This window comes from Falco peregrinus, chromosome Z (genome assembly GCF_023634155.1).
Source record: "Falco peregrinus isolate bFalPer1 chromosome Z, bFalPer1.pri, whole genome shotgun sequence".
NCBI lineage: Eukaryota > Metazoa > Chordata > Aves > Falconiformes > Falconidae > Falco > Falco peregrinus.
Window position 1 is genome coordinate 31,416,443 of NC_073739.1, and position 23,133 is coordinate 31,439,575.

The 23,133-nt window shown below is 48.0% G+C and overlaps 1 protein-coding gene across 1 annotated transcript; it reads right to left on the reverse strand.

The window, feature by feature from the left end:
- Nucleotides 1-2,249: 2,249 nt before the first annotated feature.
- On the reverse strand, nt 2,250-16,805 carry CHRNB3 (cholinergic receptor nicotinic beta 3 subunit). The gene is made up of 6 exons (XM_005232833.3): nt 16,422-16,805; nt 12,242-12,393; nt 11,155-11,199; nt 6,294-6,403; nt 5,186-6,068; nt 2,250-3,856 (listed from the first exon to the last, which is right to left on the reverse strand). Exons 1-6 carry the CDS (start codon nt 16,507-16,509, stop codon nt 3,722-3,724), a joined length of 1,413 nt encoding a protein of 470 aa, XP_005232890.2. The 5' UTR covers nt 16,510-16,805; the 3' UTR covers nt 2,250-3,721.
- Between the last annotated feature and the right edge of the window lie 6,328 nt (nt 16,806-23,133).

Below are 23,133 nucleotides of genomic sequence, written 5' to 3' on the forward strand. Positions count from 1 at the left end.
AGCAACTGACAGACAGATGTATGAACAAGCATGGTTTGTTTTGTCAGCCTGTCAATTAAATATCACTTCTGGGATATACCTCCTCAAAGGATTTGTATTTTGTTAAAAACTCCCTGCTGTACAAATGTGTTCAGAGGTGCTACGGAATGACATTTGCTATGCTGGCTCTTTAATCAGGAAGGAGGGGCAGGGAAAGAAGGGGAATTTGAAGAGGAGAGCTGCATTCTGAACTCAAAAGTTTCATTTCTACAGGAAAGACATCTGATTGCCAGCATTTGCTGTTTTCAGTTCGTGACCACACAATGAAAATAGTGCAGCTGAAGATGTACTGCATTGGTGGTTTAGGCATGACAGCTACTACCCCACAGCCAGTAAGCTGACTTTGGCAAAATCCCTGACTTTTTGTCAAAACATTCACAATTGTACAGCTGTCATTTACAGTAACACACATCTCTCTGTCTTGCCTCTGGACCTCAAAAATAGGGTCTGGACAGTTTAGCTCATCAGCCTGGTATCCTAAGAAAGTAAGATTTACAAAGTCATGTTCTGTCTCTTTCCAAGTGTAGTATTTCCCCTTCCTTTCTCCCACCCAATAACTTCTGGATCCTTGTTTTGCCATTTTCAGCTGTGTTTAGCACATTCAAGACTGGGATCCTGGCATACTCCTGTCAGCATTATGAAAGTAGTCGGCTGATTAGATAGGGTGTAGGGGGACAGGACACGATAAGCATCTCACCTTAGAGAAAGCTGCAGAAAGAATTTAAACCACGGTGACATTTTCTCTTGCCCCAGCTCTTGTTGGCAAATGTTCTAACTGAAATAGCAAGAAAATCTGGCATTTCAAGGCACTGGGTTGGCTGAGTTGGGTGGCACACCACACAACAGCCACAGGAAAAGTACCCATGTTCATTGCAGGGCACATGGAGTGGTCTGTCTATATTTGCCCCATCAGCTCCAAAGCTACATCAGCAATACCCCTTATTATATGTCCCGGTGGTAAGTGGAGCACTGGCAGCAAGAAAACTCTTTTCCTTGAGAGTGATGGCATCTATGAATTACTTTTAAAAGCACAGAAGCAATTTGAAAGCTCAACCAGCTCATTACATTCTATTCCCAAGGGAGACTATCTTTCCACTTTACGCCCCCTAAAAGATCCAGAGCATTATGTCATATTTGTCTTTTGGTGAATGGATGATGCATATGGTCCTGCCAAGCAGTGCCAAGGCCCTTGCAAACCCGTGCCCAGAAATCAAGGCAGCACATGTTGCAGCAGTACTAAGGCAGAGGGTTGCTGGGATTTTTTTGAGATTTGCAGTTTGCAGTGATCTCATCCATGGGCAGAGCACGTGGAGCAGAGGGAAGGAGCCCATCAGAGGACTGTCTGCCCAAATGTCCTCCCTAGTTGTGTTTTATAGTGACAGGCCAGGCCATGGGACATGCTGAATGCATTTGTGGGCCAGTGGGAAAAAGATTCAGGGAAGCTCAAAAAACAGTTATACAAGGAAAGGATGAATAGTGAGACTACAGATGTAGCAGTCCCAGATGAAATGCTCAGAAAAGCAGAGGCCAAAAGCCATACCTGTGCAGTGGTCATACATCTCCCACTCCAAAGGATAAGCCAGGAACCAGAACAAGCCAGAAAAAGCAGCTTGATACCAGACACAGCCACATGAGACACAGCCATGCGTTGACTGCTGTGGGCAACCAAAAATGTCACAAGGTGAGGACAGAACCATCTGCCAGCTGAACAGCTGAAGCACTTGCCCAGGAGAGGATTTTGTCATCCATCATCTGTCATGGCTAACAGGCAGCCCTCTGGCAGTGGTGCTCCGAGGGAAAACCTCTCTCTTATTCATTTCAAGAGTCTGTAAATGCTGGAAAGAAGAGCTTCCTGGCTGTTTTCCTATGGATATTTCACAGTACTGGCCAGAGAAACAAACCGACTTCGACAATGTAAGAGAGGAACAGCTAGCAGTAAAGTCAATGTGTAAGTTTTGTACCAGTGTCTTATGTTAAGACATGTATCAGTATATGCTAAACTAAACAGGTCTGTTCTAAGTTCCTCCAATATCTGAACGCTCCCTCCTCAAACGCACACACAGAGCTAAAAAGTTTCAAGGACTTTCCAAGAACGAGACAGCCCCTGTGAATAGATTTGAGACAAGGCTTTTAAAATGGGCTACAATCTAAACTTTATTGACAACAAAACAACAGCAAAGACCAGAATATGAGCACTTGCACCCCAGGAATCATTTACTAAATATGTCTTTATTAATAATGATTGCACAAGTGAGCAGGACTTTCTGCAGTGACGCAACAAGATGGGATGGTATTAACTCACAGAGGTCTGGTGCGCACTCATAATCCAAGTGCAAGAATACCTCTATCTATTTTTACCACCTTCTAACTTCTATACCTACGGAGAAATTTCAAGGCTAGCTAAAGCTTTAACACCAGATTCACATTTAGATTGTTAAAAATTGGATCTCCAAGCCCCTTGCTAGCCTTGAAAACATCTGCAAGTTCTGAATGGGATTTTCTAGCACTCCGTGCAATGAAACACTGTCCCAGCAAAAGTGATGAGAGCTTCACCTGTGCATTTTCTGTCAGATCTCATTTACACTTTTAAGTTGTGTTTCTAATCATGCAGAAGGATTCCATTTAAATGAATAAAAGGAATGAAATTATGAATTACCTAGGAAACATCAACAAGCCAACACCCAAAGTTATACCTTCCCAGCAGCCAGCCCACCCCACAGCTCCCAGGAGAAACTCCACTTCGGCACCAACCAGAACGTGCTGAAAACAATGTCTGCAGCTTTCCTCCAACTGAACTGTTTAGGAAGATCACTGTTGCCTTATGGAGTAGCATAGCCACCCTTTTCAATGCAATACACTTCAGGTGATCTTCCACTTCCACTTGTCAGCTAGCAGGTGCAGGAATCATAGTTTCTAAATGAAGAGCACAGGGAAAATCCCTACTTGTTCAGCCTTTTTGGTACATTACAGAGTAGCAGGCAGAATTGCAAATAATACTGAAAAGTGGGTAACACCTTGTTGCTTCCTGATGGGCAAGAAGAAAGATGAGGTGTGCATGCCGTAAAGGGTGGCAGCAGGTGGGCAGAGTGGTAAGTTCAGCCACTGTTGAGCTAATCCTGCAGCAAGGTGAGGCCACAGAGTCAAAATTTCAATCAACCCATCTAAAAGGTATTTGTGCTTTTCTTGATGCACATGCTGTGCAACTGCCAGTTCTGACACATGCACAAAGCGATCTGTATAGACTTTGTGGTTTTTACTTGGAAATGCAAATAAATTAAGTACTGATTTGTGTTCCTATTATAACTTGTTTTATAAAGTAGCATTTCAACTGACAGATCTGCCTTTTAAGTATAATCATTGTGCTGGAAGTACTATTTCCAATTTCAACTAATAATCTTGGTTTTTATTGTAATGAAACCAAGCTACTAGTACAATACGTATAACCTAATTGTGCAGCCCCAATTCACTTCAGGACTCAGCTGCACACCAAGCCCTTCCCTGATCTCAGCCAAATCTGTAACTGGTAGAGTTGTATGAAGACAGAAAGCACTATTCAAAGCCTGCCGTTACCAGCACCTTCCCTCATACTTGCTGTTGCTTCCCATCCTTTATACCAGAGACCAAGCTTGAAGGCACCACCATCCCTTGGCATTGTACTTGTATGCTACTGTGGGAGCATTTTCTACAAAGTGCTGTTCAGCCACATCTGTAATGCAGGGGTAAAGATAAGAACTGAACCCATCACTGACACCACCAGAAATAACCACAGGAAGATCCGATCAAGGACTTGAGCTACAAATTTCCAGTCTTGGACAACCTAGGAAGGAGAAAAGGAGAGCAAACAGAAACTGTAATGAGCCTGGTGCTTTGTTGATATTGCTACATATATTTCAGCTCCAAAAATCTGTTTTTAAAATTAGAAGTTTGTGGTATGCTTTATCCTAGAACGGACATAGATCAACTTTTTAGCACTCATAACCATGAGCTGCTCAAAACCCCCAAACAATTCCTTCATTTTAAGCACATGGCAATCAGACCTTTTTCAGCATGTGCAAAAGTTTTTAGATGAGTGCGTATGTGAAAATTTACAGTCTCAAGCTTGAAGATGGCTTTATGATGAACTGGGTTTCTTTTCACAGAACTGCATTTCCCTTAAAGTGCCAGGACTTGGCCCTAGCGCAGCACTTTGACACAGGCATTGATTCCAGTGCAGGTGGTCCCATGGGCTCGTGTTTGATTAAGTGTTCTGTTGGCTCGGATTGTGCACCTTCAGGGCGGCGATTTTGCATTGTGAGTACTGGCACAACCCAGCACACACAAAAAAGCTACTTATAAAAGTGATTTAAAGGACTTTTTTAATTAAAAATTGTTTCAGCTTCAGAGGGCTTCATTCATGGAGATTCTATGTTGACATACTACAGGGTTTACTTTTAAACATAAATTTACTGTTCATATTTCTGCTGAAGTCCTCTCAACACATTATGAACTAAGCCCTGGTTTTGCTACTAGGAGGGTGCTAACAGAAGTTTTTCTCTTTCCGTATGCTGCTAGGTGCATTGCTCTGCTGTCCTACCCTCTCATGAGATGCATAGTTTATGCACACAGTAATTTGCCATTTTAATAGATGGATTTTCAGAAAGGGGAGAAAAATGGTGGTTAGGGGCTAATCTGAACTGGTGTTGGTGAAAATCTAGAAGACCTCCACTCAAAACAGGGCAGCCACACTGTGTATAGTCACTGGGAGGCAGGGAATGAGACCTAGCAACTGCCATGGACCGTGCCTGTAAGTTTTGTGAAAGATACACTTTCAGAGTGTGTGACGGTTCAGAGGTTTTCCAGATTCATTCTATCCCCAGCTTAAGCAGGACAAGGTTATTCAAATAATCCAAAAGCAGGAATTCCTCCAGGAGAGGCTGTTGTGGCCTCTTGCATGTGTGAAGAACAGGGACTCTCACAGCACAATACAGTTCTCCTTGAAGCAATGTGTTTCCCCCAAAATCATATTATTTATCAAGCAGGGGAAGCTCCCAGGACATGTTTGAGATGAGAGCAGGAGGAAGAGGCAGAGGGAAAGGCATGCAGAAAGGGTAAGAGCTTGGAAGTCATCGCAGCCAAGGAAACTGTGATCCGCCCTTGCCCTCCTTACCTGTCTGATGAAATGTTCCTTTTTAACGTGCCTGGAAATGTATCGAATGGAGTCAGCGGCCTTTTCCAGAAAGGCAATAACAATTTTCTCTCCGTCTTTTGCTTGCTTGTGTTTCTGCTTCCCCAGAAACTTTGATTTCAAGGTGGTTTCCTTTTCTTCAGTGTCTGAGAAGGAGTAACGATCCACATGGCCCTTCATGCACAGCAGCCGAGGCAACTTCTGGAGGAAGAGTCTTTTGACCCAGGGAGCCATGGGATGGTAGGTTGCTGAGGAGCGGTGGTGGACGTTGATAACAAACACAGTCACGATGATAGAGAGGGTCACAAAAATCATGATGAACAGCAGGTACTCACCAATCAGAGGGATGACTTTGGAAGAAGAAGGGATTATTTCCTCAATCACTAAAAGGAAAACAGTGAGGGAGACTAGAACTGATGTAGACAGTGAAAGCTTTTCTCCTTCATCTGATGGTAGGTAAAACACCAGGACAGTTAGAAAAGACAGTCCCAGGCAAGGGATTATTAAGAAAAGAGTGTAAAACAGTGGAAGGCGTCTCAACACAAAGGAGTAAGTGACAAATGGGTAAGAGTACAGCCCATCCTTCCTGTTGCCTTTCATACCCTTGGCATTTAAGATCTCCCACTCTCCATTATCAAAGAAATCTTTCCTGTCTACATTTTCATCCACTAAAATTAAGTCCACCATACTGCCATCATATGTCCATGACCCAAACTTCATGGAGCAGTTCTGCCTGTCGAAGGGGAAGAAGGTCACATCCATTGTGCAGGAGCTCTTATAACTGGCTGGTGGTGTCCAGGTTACCACTCCATTGTACTTCACTATGACTTTGGTCATCAGGGATCCTTCAAAACGTCCATCAGCACTGGGAGTTGGACAGGAAGAAACAGTACCAAGTTCAGGATTACGTTTGCCCCAGTCCTACCCCCTCACAGCTCTGCTTCCTACCCATCACCTGGAGGACAAGGGAAGCCAACATTCATACTACCTAAAGAAGCAGCCTTCTGACAGCACATGCAAGCTTCGCAGTGGCTGACATGCCTTGTCCAAGCTCTGGTCTAAGTCGGGAGCAAGGACCCATGCTACTCACTTTTCAAATAAAACAATGTCGGGAAGCCACAGGGACTCAGAAGGAACACGGATGGCGGTGATCCCACCATATTCCTTGGGATTCCAGGAAAGCTTGTGGTCGATCCATTCCTGTAACAAGCCAGCAGAGTCCTCTGCCCAGTCATACACAACAACCTCATTCCTTCTCCCACCACCCACCTCAGAGGGACTGCGTCGCACAGCACAATGGGCAGAGCTTGGTGAAAGACTGCTCAGCTGCAGGGAGGATGCTAGGCAGGCATGGCTGGGAGATGTTAATCCCTATAAGCATTGCCCCTCCAGCCACAGGTGGGTCTTAGTAACTCACCCTTTTGCAGGCAACCTCAAGGCAGGCACTTCTGGGGAACACTTGACATTCACCACCCTGCCCAGCCCACCTGAGGGTAGTCCAGAAGGAGGAGACACTTCCCTTGGGTGTGGTACATCTTCTTCCCTCTGACAGCCAGCCCATGGTGGTTTTGGCTCTTGATGACCCCATAGAAAAGCCAGCTGGCATGGCACCTACTACCCAAGTGACAGAGAGGTGGCCTTTAATTACTTTTCAGTGGAGACCTGGCTGTTTTCAGTGAGTGGAATACAACACCTGATACCTGTACACTGTCCTTGCAAACCAAATCATTGTTCTCTCATCAGAAAGACCTGCACAATATTGTGGGAAAAATAATATGACATTATGATAAAGCATTTGGTACACATTCCTGAAGAGATAACACTAACAAGGCAAAAGCAGAGGGATTCCTGGCCATTTTCATCATGCTGAACTCCAGAATAGTTTTTCTCTCCTCTTTTGTTTTTCAGATGGGGAGATCCTAGCAAAGTGGCTCTCACAACCTGGAGATTTCCACAGAGGTGCAGTGGAAAAGCAGCTTTTTGATCCCCGTTCATTGTTGATGGGGGTTTTCACTTGCCCACAAGAGCAGCAGTGAGAGGAGGCAAGAGCTGTAGAATGTGGTCAATATCAAGAAGCACAAGATGAACGACTTTCCATTAAGCTCCAACACTGAGAGGTCCCCAGGGATGTGGGGGCCTCAGCCTTCTCTGGGCAATTTCCTCCATGATTTAAGGATGAGCCAAAAGTGAAATTCTCTGCTTCTTCTCCAACTATATTGTTCCCCTCTTCTTCAATTCCACATGTGTTTCACAGCTATACCTACAGAAACTTGTTATTGCAGTCCTTTACAGTGTGACAGCAACCCAGACCCTCCATAGAGTCCTAAACACAGACAGTGAGAACAAGAGTCTTCCTCCTCCCAGGTTCAGGGAAGGGATGGGGCCAAGGTCCTGGGCAGGTGGCTGGTAGACCTGTCCTAAAATCTTGCCGAAAGCACAAGCAAAGGAGGCAGCTGCCCAGGATGGCACCATGGCAGGATTAATGGCCCCACTACCTGTGCCAGAAGAGACATGGACCCACTCTCCAAACTGTTCATAGGGCTGGCATCAGCTGCCAGGCACAGCCCTCCACCCCTGACTCCTGCTGCTGCTGAAGGAGAGGTGGCAGCTGTTCACGTGTGGAAAGAGAAGAGGGGTCATTGCTGATTTAGCCTCAGCGACAGAGCACACAACTTCTAGTGTGAACTGTTCTCTGTGAATGGGCATCTACCAGATGTTTCCAGCAGCCTGGGCTGTTAGGTGGGCACAGACTCGCAAGTATGTATCCTGGACATCTCCTGCAAGAGGTCCAAGGGGGCTTAGGCTGGAAACAGACCTGTTATGCAAGGGGATAGCCAGAGCTGACAGCAGCAGCCAACAGAGTCACCTCACAGCCTGCACTAACACAACAGAAGCAAATACCCAGTCAGCCACCTAGAGATACAATCATCCCTCTGGACCTGAATTGGAGCAGCCCCTTGGCATCTGCAATACTCCTCCACCCCCCCTGCCCTGCATTGATTTCTCTCCCAGCTAAAGTGCTCTTTCATGTCTGCAAGGCAAATTGTTGCGTGCCATCTTACTAGAGCAGAAAATAGATTGTATGCGGAATTTGAAGAGCAGTTTAAAATGGGAATCTCCCTATGGGCTATGCTGGCACAAACCATAGCAGTGGATTCAAAGGGCCCTTTCCTCTCTTATCCCTTTCTTCCAAGCTGCTCCAGACCCTCCCATTGCTCTCCCCTTCCTCCAGGTCTGCCAAATTCCCATCTCTGGGATGTCACATCAGTGCTTAACCCACACCAAGTGGACCAAGAAACACTGGACCCAGATTCTCAACCCTTGCTAGTATACTCCATAGCTTTCCTGAACCCAGATACTTTCTTAGCAACCACTAAAAGCTCCTTTGCAACTTGTGTGTCTGCCTGCATGCACATCATCAAGTCCCACCATCTTGAGCACCTGGATGTCTAAGGTAAAAAAGAAACCCCTTGGATTTAAGCTATGCTCACCTAAGAAAAGCCAGAGTCATGTAGAGAGACGATGACTGTGATTCCTTCTCAACCTCACGCACTCAGTGTGAAAATCAGACTTCCCTGACCTTCCCAGGTCCTGCAGAAGGTCAGGGTCTGTGTCATTAGAGAGTTGTGGTTTGCTTTAGTGTTTTTTACTTTTCCCTACCCAAAAGAAAAAAAAATATTTTAGTTGTACTTAGTTTTATGGACCTTTTCCTAGCTGTTGCGCTCATACACTCTAATAATCCCCCAAGGACTGGATTGCACATGAGACCAGTTCACACCAAGCCCAAGTGAATGCATGATTCCCAAAGCAGGACACCTAGGTGAGGCCACAGATATGTAGTGCTCATCCTGACTTCCTAGGAGAATCTGCATGTGTGACAATCAGAACCTGTCTCTCACTTATATTCTGCTCCCTTTGCATTTCATTTGGGCCTTGATGTTCCCAGTCCCTCGGACGGAGAAGGAGTATTAGAAATGGCAGCAACTAGCCACAGCCCCGCTCAGCAATTCTGAAAATCACAGTGCTGAGTTATCCTGGGGAACTGCCCTGGGTAGGGCACAGTCTCCGAAGGCCTCCAGAGAACTCAGCATGTCTACAGTGCAGACTCCTGGGTAGTCACAGCATGAGGATCAGATAAAGTGGTTTCCACCTTATCTTCATCCTCCCTGACACCCAAGAGGCAATGAGCAGATGGTGGCGTATCCCTACGTCCTGCAGCATGTTTGGAGTACCCTGCAGCAGAACCTGATTTCCCACAGCAAGAGTGGTGAAACAGGCTCCAGGCTGTACCTCTGGGGAGGTCAGTGCTGCAGTACAAACAGGGTGGTCATCCTGGATGGGCTAACCTGAAACGTCCCCACACAGGTTCATGCAGCAATGGAGAGGATGGGTAGGTGTCTGTCTGCATTAGTGTCTCAGCCCTGATGCCCTTGGGCAGCCTGGACTTGGATTTGGTCTGTTAATGTGAGTCAATACTTCAGGTCCTTCTCTTCTGCAGTCACTGTAACCTGAGTGAAGATGTCACCCAGCCAGAGGGATGAAGGCAGCCCCAGGACATAGGAAACTTTGCTGTCCTGGATGAAGCAAGCAGCCAACCCTTCCCTAAGAAGGAAATGATCAGGCTGAAATATTCTGTCAAAGGCTGCAAAAGGCTATAAAATCTTTCTGGGGATACTTGCAGGAAAAGGGAGATGAGGAGGGTGAGTGGGTGGATTTCATACCTGCAGATGGCAGGGCTTGGGTGTGCAGGGGCAGGTGGGTGCAGCAGCCTGCAAGGAGAGAGGGTGGGAATTGGGAGAGGACAGATGGGAGGTGAGGGGTTACCTTTGTAACCTCTGTCTGGCCAAGTGGCTACTCAAAGTAAGGAAGTCAAGATCTGGCCCCGTGCACCTGAAGGGCTCTGCAATTGCAGCTGAAGGTGAGAAAAATGTAATGCTGCAGATTTTCAGGGTAGGGTCTTAGCAGCTGGATTTGGATCAGCAGCAAATTTCTCCAGCAAAAGGGGAAATTCCTGTCCTCCCTGCAGCCAAGGGAAGTCTGAGCTTCTTCTTCAAGGGAGAGACTGTCTTTACATATAATGTCCATATGGTCCTGCTCCACCCAGAAGCTCACACACTGCAGTGCTACAGGTACCACACTGAGAACAAAAACTGAGCTGCATTTCTCCTCCACCAGCCCAGTGACCCCTGGGAACCATTTCCCATAGCATCATTTCAAGTACAGTTTGGGTTTTATGTCCTCTGCCTAAGATCAGCTGCCATGTTTATACTCACGTGGCTGAGAGACTTAAAATAATTGTCACAAGGTCACTAAACTGGTGCAATGTAATCTATACCAAATGCAGTGTTCTTCAGGAGTGAACAAGAAAGGAGACTTAACAGTCTGACTTGCACCTTTCCCCCATTTGTATAAATTATCATCACTTCCAGAAGCAGTTATGTTAGAGAGGTCTCAGATTTTAATTGCCAGAGATTTCAATTGGGGGTGGGTGGGAGGGTGCGGGGGTTGTAGCATGCTGGTCTTATCCTTCTCTTTAGTTATGCTGAAGAAGAAATCCATCTGAAACACCACCCTTAGCTCGGGCAAGAGAGACAGTATTTGCTTGAACTCCAGGTCTGGGACAGGACAGTCCCTCAGGGCACACACAGCATCCCAGGGACAGCCCTTGCAGTATCAGGAGATGTTTCTTCCCTGAAGTAGCTGGCTTGAGTACACTGCTGGAGTGCAAGCCAGGAGAAGAGGCCTTTCTGCCTGCCTTTCTGCCCCTTTATGCATTTGCAAAAGTGAGAGGAGTAAAGTAAAAACTTCAGGTGAGGTGACCTGGTGCTGCTTTTGTCTGGCCACTCGAGATCACGAAAGGGGATGGATGACGTAGTGGGCAGCAGGCTGGGCAGGCCACTCAGCCTAGCAACCCCACACTGGAAGGGGAGGTCTGATTTGGTCTAACTTACCTGCTTCAGCCACACATTGGTTGTCATCAGCTGATTCTTCTCATCCTAGGGTGACACAAGGTAGAGAGGATTGCAATTTCAAAACAGCCAGCAGAAATGGACCCTGTGCCTGCTAAGTCTAAGCCTGCACTGAGCAGAGGAGATCACTATCATCCTGTTTACCCACAGGCCTGGGCTCTTTCACTATTGGGAGAAGTGAACTGACTTTCTAAATCCAGTCCCTGCTCTCGCTGGGAGCTCCTGAGGCTGGAAAACCGAGGCCAGGCATTTCACAGCAGCCCAAAGGAGCCAGATGCCAAAGAGCAGGGAGGCAGCAGGGCTTAGCCAGCAGGTGGGGTCAGGACAGACATGTCTGTGGGGTCCCAGAATAGCTGGTCTCCCCACACTGCTCAGCCTGGAGTCACTTTGGGAAGATACAATCTGAAATATTGTCCTGAATATGTAAAGCACAAAATTAGTCTGCCTTCCATGGCACAAGGGATGCTGCCAGGGGCCAGGGAATGGAAGAACACTGTTGTGTGGGTACCTCTGGTCCCTGTGCAAATTCCACTGTGTGTTGCAGTGATGGAGAGGAAAGGGAAAAGAAACATTCCAAGTGGGCAAGAACATGGAATTGTCTGTTATGCCTCTAGTGTCTTTTCTGAGTGGCCAGCTGGGTCAAGATACAAGCTGCCTTTGGCCTGGATACAAGCTTGCTTAGAATGAACAATGTCCAACCATCTCTAGCCTTCTTCACCCCTGTCCTGTAGCTGCCTTGTCATTAAATTGCAAATTTAGTCATCAGGGACAGTGGTATGGACTATTTGATTAACACCTGATGCAATGAGGCCTTATTCCCTGAGAAGAGCAGGGAAAAAAGGACCTTCAGGTTTGCTGCAAAACAAACAAGTCTTACAGCCTGTACAGCATGTCAGGCAGGAGGTCGTATCGCCAGCACCACATCACACTCGGCGTTTTGTTGCCTGATCATCACTTTGCATTTCACATGTCAGGAGACAAAAGCCAACAGCATCACCAACCCTTCCAGGTGGATGCACAACTGTCTACAAAAGAAGGGATGTTTTACCAAGCCCAGCACAACACTTACCACATCCACAAGTTGTGATATCTTTAATCCAAAAAGGACTTTAATGGTGTCATTGGAGTTTTCCACAGGGCGGACCCATTTCTGATAGCCTTGAAATAAGTGCTTGAGGAGTGCGTCCTCATTTTCAGCAATTGAACTGAAGGCAGCCACATCTGAAAGAGAGTGGGGGCATGCTGGAAAGCAGACGTGGAGAGCAGCACAAGCTGAAGAAGTGAGGCAGAGCAATGATGTGAGACTAATTTACCTCTAGGCAGCTCTTGTCTGGTACAATAAAATCTGCAGGAATTCAGATGCACAGACTTTCAGCAGAGCCAGGGCAAGGGGAGGGGAAGGCAAGGCACCCCAAGACCAACTGACACACACAAAACGACCGTCAGACCACAGCAGTGCTGACTTTGTACTAGGTTTCTGTTTTCTGTGGCCTCTTGGTCTTCAGTCTTTCTTGTTTATTATTCTTTGGGAGATCTGCAGGCTTTGAGCACCAGGTGCTCCCTTTCACTCTTGAGTAGTAAATATCCAGCCTGGTAAATGCCACCCTGAGGAAGAGTTCTGTTTTCTCAGAAACCTGTGGTGTACCACAGAGAGCTGGGGCCACAGGGTAGATCTGGTCACTGAGGGGCAAACCTGTGGGGTAAACCCTGGCTAGCTGGCTTGCAGCTAGGAACAGCAGCAACACACGGTGGGCATTTCAGGGCCCCGGGATTTCACTTGCACTTGGTTGGGTTCTATGGCCTCTCTGAGACAGGAGGCTGCCCTGCACAAGGATTCGGGGTGGTGGAAGCTGCAGGGCCTATAAGTCAGATCTGAGGGAGCCTCATAACAGAGGAAATTAATCCTCCTTCTGGGGCTAAGCAGGGGGTAGCAGGAAATCATTGAGAAAGCTGAATTCTCTCAGGTGGGGAGACTGTGTTTGGTGGGCTGTTGCACTAGTAGAGCGAAAAGCAAAAGGAGGTCATCCATCAGCAGGAGGAGCTGGATAATGCAGCTGGTAGGTCCTCAGTACAGGACGATGCAGGTCTACACCTGCAAGACTTGCGACTCCCCCAGTCCCTGCCACCACATTCCCCCTTGCCCCTGCTACCACGAAAGGGGAAGGGCAGTTCAGACCCTCCATCCTTTCCCAAGTGCCAGCCCCACTCTCTGTAATGCTGAGGTCCTGACATGACATCCACCTCTTCCCTTGTGCACACACACAGAGCACCCAAGGATGAGAAGGACTCCACCTTGAGAAGGATCTCACCTCTCGCCAAAGGCACCATGCAGGGAAAAGGAGCTTGTGCTGATCAGCCCTGTGCCATGGGGGTAACAGTCAATATTGCCATGCCAGCAGTCAAAGGGGACCCCACAGGGTGATGCCCGGGGCCCACCTTGTCCCCTCACCCCCCGTGCCCTGCCAGCCCCAGTGTGAGCAGGACACCTGTGCCTAAACTGCCAGCCATGAGGTGCAGGAGGTGCCTGCAGGCAGAGGGTCATGGCTGAGAGACACGACGGTGTGAGGTGGGTGATGGGAAAGCCTGGGCAGGGGGGCACAGCTCAGGGGCAGCAAACATCAGAGGCAAGGGGGCCCCCAGCAGGGTCCCTCTGCCACGGAGAGAGACAAAAGGGCATCTGAGCCCAGCAGCCCCTCCAGAGAGAAAACCAGAGGCAGAGGGTAACGCTCTGCCACATGCACGGAGGAGAGGGCATGACCACAGACCACCGTCCCTGTCCATGCCTTCTTCCCCCGGCAGCTGCTGCCCTTCTCCTGGGAGAGAGAGGCCGTGCAGCCTCCCCTCCCCCGCGCAGCCTCCTCTCCCCGGTGCAGCCTCCTCTCCGCGGTGCAGCCTCCTCTCCCCCGCGCAGCCTCCTCTCCCCCGCGCAGCCTCCTCTCCCCCGTGCAGCCTCCTCTCCCCGGTGCAGCCTCCTCTCCGCGGTGCAGCCTCCTCTCCCCCGCGCAGCCTCCTCTCCCCCGTGCAGCCTCCTCTCCCCCGTGCAGCCTCCTCTCCCCGGTGCAGCCTCCTCTCCCCCGCGCAGCCTCCTCTCCCCGGTGCAGCCTCCTCTCCCCGGTGCAGCCTCCTCTCCGCGGTGCAGCCTCCTCTCCCCCGCGCAGCCTCCTCTCCCCCGTGCAGCCTCCTCTCCCCGGTGCAGCCTCCTCTCCCCCGCGCAGCCTCCTCTCCCCGGTGCAGCCTCCTCTCCCCGGTGCAGCCTCCTCTCCGCGGTGCAGCCTCCTCTCCCCCGCGCAGCCTCCTCTCCCCCGTGCAGCCTCCTCTCCCCCGTCAGTCTGTGTGAGGCTGTGGGCAGGGAGTGACCCAGCAGGAAGCGGCACAGCTGAAGGACTGCCTGAAGCAAAAACCTGCTCCCACACCAGAGCTTTCTGTTGGACAAAATCCTGCCCTGACTTAGTCTAGATTTTCTCAGGAAAGCACAGGCTTCAAGCAGCACTGTCACCCCCCACTTCCAGCCATAGCAAATGCCCGCTTTTCTTGGAGAATCTGTAAACTCTGAAGCCTAGCAGTTCCTACTCACAGGGTAACAATGACTTTACTGTCAGGTGTTATAGCACAGGCTGTGCTCATCCTCTGTTGTGGATGTGCACTGGTGGTGGCATTACCAAACCCTGGGGAGGTGGAAGCCCGCTGGTCAGAGGGAGCTTTCAGCACTCCTTTCCACCTGCTGTGCAGCTTCTGTGGCCACCCTTTGTCTTGCTGCTTTGTCATAAGCCTTTGAAGTCTGCTGTTACCAACCAGGAAACCATAAATGCCCCTTCTGCTTGCTTCAGGGTTTATTTCTCATGCCAAAGATAGCCTAGCTCTACCACAGCAAATGGAGGACAGAGTCTGGGGTCTGTCCTAGGAAAATGGATTGCCTGCCCAAACATGCTGGACCAGCATTGCATCTGCAACAAAAGGAAGAAAAAGAGCATATTTTCCCCACTCACTACCCACAACCTCAACAGTCCAGTCCCATGACTCTCTGCAGAGACCCTGGCTCCCAGCCCTTTTGATTTCCCTTTAGGAGGTTCACAGGGGTGTGGTGGTGTTAAACACAGGAAATTTAATGGGAAAGCCATTGAATAGGAAAAATCCACAGCCCGAAAACTTGCAGGATCAAACCCATCTTTGTCTTAATGCTGGAATACATTGCACTGGGTTTATTTGAGTATAGCATCACACACACACTCAGCCACACACCCCATGGGCACGGTGTCCGTGGCTGTGTATGGAGCTCCTGCTAGGAAAACGGCGCCTTTTCACAGCCCATACTTCACATGAACTCCAGGGCCCTAATACTCCAAGAGGATATAGCAGAGAGGTGGTAAATCTGGTTTGGGGGCTGGATGTGTTGATTCTCAGCTGCCAGGGAAGCCACAGAAAAGAGTGGGAAAGACTTGAGAAGTCTCACAAAGAAGAAAGCCAGAAGGAACAAGATCGGTGCCCTTGTAAGACAGCCTTAGGACAGTTTAAAAGCAGAAGTTTTTTAGTGAGAAGGAAGACATATCAAGAGGAGAAAATAGCCTAAACAGCTCCTTTGATCAAGCCCCATCTGATGACTAAGTTAGATAAAGTCATGAAGAAAATACTGAGCAAAATAGAGAAGCAGCTGTAGGACAGATGCAACCCTGAATTTACCATATGGTGCACAGAGAAGACAAAAGTTGGAGAGCTCCAGCTCCCTCGCAGGTTACTGTGTGTGCCAGTAACTGAGCACTATTTGCCATCTCCCCTCTCCTCCGGGTTCCTGCTTCTCGCTGCAGTCCATGCCGCGAGCAGTTCCTCCCCCGGCACAGGGGCAGGATTGCAGGGCAAGGAGTCTGCTAAACAAATGTGTAAAACACCCCGAGAAATAAACCGGACATTCAGCCTTTCATCAGCTCACCTGAGGCATTTCAGTTTTCCTCCTGGTGATGGAGATTCTCCCACAACTTCCTTTAGCAGTGAAGATTGAGTTTAGGGGTTTTCATTAACTTCTACCCGGTGACCACCCCACCACCCCAGTTAATAAAACCTTGTTGCCAAACTGCTCGTTGTTGCAATACAAAGGCAGCAGCTGATACAACCCTCTTTTCCTAGTCAGACGGTGTTAAGAGGACTGAGGGAGGCTGGTATCTCCCCTGTCTCTGCAAGCAGCAGCTAACTGGCCAGCAGAAAAGAAATCTTGAACGTCTGCAGGTCGGCATGGAAGAAAAAGAAATTGCACTTACCTGAGTGGCTCAGACACAGCACAAAAAGCACTAGGCAAAGCATGGGCACCACGGTTGCTTTTTCTTTAAATCTGATCTTTTGTCTCATCTTAGAAGGGTACTAAACCGATCTATTTAAAAATCAAGGCAGACGATTGAGTCTGCAAGGCAAGACAGCACCTTTGAGCCTTATCTTGCCTCATTATGATGCTCCACTCTGTAAATCACAGTTCATTGATTTTCAGTCAGCTGTCACATCCCGTAAGCCTAAAACAGGGCTCTGGGTCCTAAACTCTGACTGATTTGTTTGCGGTGGTATTTGCATGGCTATATCCACTGTGGTCTAGGAGTAGAAGCTAAGCAAGGTTTTTAACGAGGAGAAAGGTATTTTATTATGCTGCCAGTTACAGCTAGGGAAAAAAGCAAGCTGCAGATCAGACCCAAAGATAGATCACATACCTGAAAGGTTGTCTGTTTGCTCCAGCTGTATCAGTTGGTCTAATGAAAGAGGCAGCCTCCCTACAGACCTAACTTAGCTTATTCATTTTTCATACGACACTTGCTGTTTTACAGCTATAAAATGGATTTGGGGAGGAAAAAAACCAGTAAAATATAGTTGGGAAAACAGGGCTCATTTCTAAATTTATATCTCATCACTCATGCATATGATGCCAAAATGGCATAGAGTAACTGCTCAGAGATGAATTTTGTCTTTAAGCAGCAAAGGTATTTATTTCATGCAACACTGGGGAGCTAGCTGATTCCCACCAGACAAACTAGCTCCCAAGTTTTCAGTGAAAAGTCAGATAATTCATACAGTTTTCATAAGAGGTTACAACATCTTTCCATACATATTCATTTGATTTTGACACCTAATCATTCTATTCATAATAGGTGGGATCTAGGTGGAGTAAACCTTTCAACTTTCTTTGTTCAACGATTTCCTGACTCATGGTCTCCTTATCTGCTTCAGATGCCCACTTTATCTTTTCTAATTATTCAGAGTACATTCTTTTAACATCATCAGTGGTACATTCCTTTACTTTAACGTCCTCAGTGGAACCTTTTCTTATTATTCAGAGTACATTCCTTTCTCAACACACAGAAATACTTGTACAGTACTATCTATTGACACTGTTTAACAGAGTATGTTGCTCCAGGGGCCTTGTGTCAAGGAAAGAGAATGATGGGGCCCTTGATTATTTAGCCAGTTCCTCTGTAGGTGTCACTCGGACACTTGGACAGGGCTCCTTTCAGAAGCTGCTAGAAATTGCTGATATCAAAAGGGACACAGGTTCCTCTTTTCCTGTCTTCCTGTGACTCCTCTGCCAAGGGATCTCAGGATCTTCTCTGTTTTCTTCCCAAATGAAAGTCACTTTGCCACCTCTCTCCAAAGAGGAGCTTTCTCCCTGAACTTTTCAAGTTCAAGGAAAAGTGTTGCAAAATTCTTTTAGTTTTGCACCCAGACCTAAAAGTCTTCTTGCTTTGATTTATTCTTTCTGGCTAATTAATTGCATGCTGACTTTTATATAGGAAGCCTGTTTTTTTAATCAACAACATTTCTTGCAGTGACCCAGATTTTGGTACAGTCATAAGCAATGTGATTGAGATTTGCCTTATCTCAGGTCCTCACAGAGGACTGACAACTGGCAGCTGTAACCTTGTCAGATTATTCAGCTTCCTGTAATGAAAAAGATCTAATTTCAGCATGGTTTGAAGTCACGTTGCTGCTACAAGTAGCCTCCTTGTAGCATTCTACCACCTTACTCATGCCACTGTGGGCTTGCAGCTTGCCTCATCCACAGCTCTCGGGCAGGCCGCTGACTCAGTGGTTTGCCTTTCCCACTACTGTGCTACACACGGGAAACTGGCTAGGGCCCTCGCTGGCTCCTCGGCTCTGCCAGTGCTTGCCTGGTGGGACTGGAGGAGTAACTGGTTTCCTCTGCACCTTCCTCATCCCAGCTGCAGAAAGGAACTCAAAACCAACAGTGTTACCAAGAGACTGCCTTGAATGAAGTGCCTTGTTATGAGCAGCTGCTCTGTCACTACCAGACTGCTCAGTTTATCTGTTAGACCCAGACCAGGCACAAGCACACGACTCATCGAGGTACACAGTAAGGGTCCTTTTTTCGTGTTGGTATCAAGAGAAGAATGGTTGTTTGGCTGGAGTGGTACAGACAGGCACTGCCACAACGTGCCATAAAGTTGAGCATGGATTAAACACAATTATCCTGCCTGATGCACATTTTTCTGCAACAAAGCTACCCCTTAAAAATGCTCTGTGCAGACTACCCCACACTTGCCAGCATGTTTCTGGCCCTGGACAGGGCTCAGCACCTTCAGCCATCATCCATCACTTTTGCTGAACCAGACCTTCATGACTGCAAGCCCCAGCCCCTGCCCATTGACACCTGATTGTAACCGCTGCCTGAGGCTGCATCCAGGCATTGCCTGTTAGACAATGCTGTATCACAGACTGGAGAGAAACTTGTTTTCATAAGGCTTTAACCTGCTGCCTTGAGGTAATGAGGTTAATCTATTAGCTGCCTATAACAGCAGGTTTTTTGCTACATGGTACTTGCTTGAAGGGAGATACGATGTATGCTCATTTTACCGTTGCCTCCGCTCACTGCCTAGGTTGTGACAAGAGGTAAGGACCTAGCTTGCCTGGTCTTTGGCTTCCAGAGTTATCAGGCAACAAGAGGAGGGTACTGGAAAGGTAAATTCTGCTTGCTTGATGATGATGCCTTCTGTTTACAAGTCTTTATTCAGCCATGCTCTCCAGCATTTTGGGAAAAGAGGTATGCATGAATACTCCATTTTACCAGCTGAGCCATGAAGCATGGGGATCATCCATGCTGAGATAGCAAATGAATTCCTGGGTAAAACTTGAATCTTGAAGCCTGCCTTTGCTTTTCCACTGGTTTCATGGGATTTGTAACTGACGTGAGGCTGCAATTTCAGGCTGTAAAGGGCCAAGTACAAGCTGCCTGAGCACAAGCAATGCTGAAACTGGGCCTCCCTCTCTAGGCAGCTCAGACTCCCGGGGAAAAAAAAAAGATAAATCCATCTAGGGGGAAATATCCATTAGTATGAGCCCACATGGTTATTACCAGGAGCAACTGAAAACCTGAGGTTATGCTGGAGGGTGCCAGGCCATGCTACCCAAAGGCATCCCACAGCTAGAGTGTGGAAAACGCATTTTCCAGTGAGAGGTGGCAGAGCTGGTTGGGGACCAGAGCAGGAGAAAGCTGGACTGCCGCCACTTTCCTCCTCCTCCTTGATCTCCTTCCCTCCCGCCGAGAGAAGGTACTTTCCCCTTTTCCTGGCCTTTTCCCTTCCCAGCAGCTGCTGCCGGCGCCCCCGCCGCCTCTCCCGCGCTGTTCCAGCACCGCTCCCTGGCAGCGCCCGCGCAGTGCAGGCAGCGCCCGCGCAGTGCAGGCAGCGCCCGCGCAGTGCAGGCAGCGCCCGCGCAGTGCAGGCAGCGCCCGCGCAGTGCAGGCAGCGCCCGCGCAGGGCAGGCAGCGCCCGCGCAGGGCAGGCAGCGCTTTCGCGGGAGCAGCCAGGGCCCTGCTCGCTGAAGTTCTGTGGATGTCTTCAGTCCGTCGGACTTGTTTGGGCTACAGCGCCGATTACACGCCGTGTGAGCTTTATTTGGGAGCCCACTGTAACGTGCGCGGGTTTGGACACTCACGGTTTGGATGATGCATTTGTAGCTGGAGCTCTGCATAATGTTAATTCAAGCTAGATGGCAAGCTCTAAAAATACGTAAGAATTTTGCCCTTGTTCATGGACCTGTTCGTGGCAGCAGTTACAGCTTGGCTCAAGAGTTTTAACTTCTTTCACACAGTAGGCAAGGAAAAAAAAGGTCTTTGCGTCAGCTAGGGAATGAACAGCCACTTAGCACAGCAAGCTGGGAAAGGGCTGACAGGAACCCTTGAAAGAGGCTGCCAGAACTGCACACACTTTCAAGCTGCTTTCGGACAGTTGTTTCAGTGGTGACCAGGCTGTGCAACTACAGCGACAAGGTTTTGCAGAACAAGAGCTGTTCCAGCTCTGGGTTTCCTTGGCGCCTTCCTACCACGACAAACTCCAGCCCTTCTTCCCATTTCCACCACATTTACATGAATGCAGACTTGAGACGGCTTTGAGTCCCTGTGCCTTCTGGCAGCGTACAGTCCATGCAGTTGCCCACTGCCCATTTCCCTGTAAGAACCTTCCACTGCTCCATTGGGACTGGAGGCACATGGGGAGATGGGCCTTTTGGAGGCACACAGGCTCTTAACCACTGTATGCACATTAGCATTTCTGACAGATAGTGCATTGCCCTCTGCCTTTAGACTTTTTGTTTTCCTTCTTCAGTTCTAACTTTATAGTGTGGTCTTGTTCAGGGTGTGGCACCAGGTCCTGGGGCTCTGTGGTCAGTTCCTGCATTTTGGGGACACTAGCTAGCTCTGAAATATGGTAATTTTCACAACTGCTTGTCTGAATTGGTAACTGTAAACAAAGACATGGCTTGGCTCTGCTGTTTTCTCAGCTTGTCCTTCCATTTTGTCAAGCTCATCTCTGCTTTGGTAAATGCTCCTGGCAGACCAGATTTTATCTGCAGCATCATGGACTTGCTGTTCAGATGTCAAGGCTTGGCAGGCTGCAGGGGCAGGCAAACTGTTAGCGAGGGTCAAGACTTTGCAGGGTGTGAGAGAAAACACTGTTTTGAAGACAGGTGCTCTGGCAGTGACAGAAATGCCTGGTTCACCTCTATCTCTGCATCAACTTCTCAGCCTCTCATTTCAGTGGTAACACCAGGTGCCTGGGAGCCTTTATCCCAACACACAGCACCCCATGACAAGAGGGAGTGCCATTGTCCTATTTTCTGCTTTCTCTTTCTGCATTAACACAGGCTTTTTATCCTCAAGGTAATCGTATAACTCAAAGGACAATTCCTGCCCCATCCTATGGCCTCGATAAGCTGCCTGAATCCTGGTGGCAGCTTTGTTCATTTCATCCACTTCTCCTCAGATGCAATAGCTCCGCCATATAGCTGACAGACTTCCTTTTAGGAGCCACTGTATCTAGCATGGGAGGGTGGGGGACTGCCTTGGAGATACTGCAGCAAAATGAAATGCTTTCTCAGAAATTGGATGAGGTCTACAAGCTCTGTTCCTGCCTGTGTCTGAGGGCATTTTCTCTTTATAATCTTTGCCTGAGTTAGCAGAGGTGGTTGTTTTGTAGGTCCACATCATCCACACACAATTCACAAGGAGATTTCTTTGCAGCTTTAGAAATATGGCACAGATTATTCTCTACTGCCCAAAAGATGAAAATATATTTTCTAGGAATGCTTGGAGGCCCATATTCTATTGTATCCTTCATCATCATGCTACTGGATGTGGTGCTTGTGGCTTTTTTCACGATATTTCAATAAAAAGAAAAGCAATTGCTCTTGTGCATTTTCTTCTGCTGCTCTATGTCTCTTGCTACCTGCTTGGATTATAGAAAAGCAATTATTTCCACAGTTAATAAGTTCCACATCATGTGCACATTCAGCCTGTGTATTAGGAGTTGCGTTTCTGTGGGAAAATGTTATATATTATTGTATATGTTATGTATTATGTCTATATATTACACACACAAATCTGTAAGTACACAATAGCCTTACCAGGTTGTGTTTCATGAACATAACCCTCGTACTCAAATTTTTGTACCTTGTGAGTTGTTCTACATACTTTTTTTTAAGCTACTATTTTTACAGAAAATGCAGCAGCAGCACCAATTGCCTCAGCCACATTCAGCCTCACAAAACTCAGGGGCTGAGAAACAGCTCCTCACCATGGGCTACAGGACAGAAGCCTGTGTCCTCATCTTTAGCTTTCAGATATAGATTGGAAGAGGACAGGAGGGGGAAAAAAAACCCCAAACAAGTGTTAAATCCTTGTTTGGGCGCCAAGGGGGCCACTCTCCAGCTGATTCAAACTTGTTCTGACCATTTCTCTTCATCTTGAGAGCTCTTCAGAAACTCCCCTGCCAACTGTTCATCAGCATCACGTCTTGTCACCCCTTACATGCCCTCCCTCTAAAAATCAGAGCCAGAAATGTTAAAAGGCTCCCTGTCTGGCTGACAGATTATGGCCACCCCATTCAGGCACTGCTTTGCTGAGGTCTTACATGAGAAGATGCTGAAGTGCTGCAAAGGGAAACTGAGCCTGCTCTGCTTAGAAATGGTCCCTCTCCAAATGGTTGCTGGGTTCACTTAAGTTAGGAACCACTGGCAATGCCAAGCATCTTCAGCGACCCAGGATCCAGGCTGTTTAGTCCTCCTGTGAACAAGACCGCTGATGTTTGACATGCATCCATCTTTTTTCATGATGACAAAGGACTGCAAGTCTTGACCAGGAAGAAGAAGGTTTGGGCCCTGGGCTGGACCCAGCCTAGACTCCTATTTTAGAGCCTGTGGCATGTGAAAAGCAAAGTCCACTGACTCAGCTACATTACAGCCAAGAATTGTACAATGTGGGAATTTCAACACAGCAGTCAGGACACTCAGCTGAAGAGGGCAGCTCCCATGAAGTTCATGCATTTTACTTTGGATCATCCCTGGTTAAAAAGCAGAAACTGCTCTGGCAGCAGCCAGTCAGCAGATCATAGCCCACCTCTGTCACAGTGGTCACCCTAACCAGCATCACAAAGCCAACTTCTCCATGGGAAAACAATGTGGGGGGTGTTTGCAGGAGGT

Coding starts and splice junctions, on each gene's coding strand:
- CHRNB3 (XM_005232833.3), bottom strand. CDS start 16,509: ATGAGACAAAAGATCAGATTTAAAGAAAAAGCAACCGTGGTGCCCATG. Junction 12,394..16,421: donor GCTGTGTCTGAGCCACTCAG/GTAAGTGCAATT, acceptor ACTCTCTTTCAG/ATGTGGCTGCCTTCAGTTCA. Junction 3,857..5,185: donor AGGAACATTTCATCAGACAG/GTAAGGAGGGCA, acceptor TCTCCTTCCTAG/GTTGTCCAAGACTGGAAATT.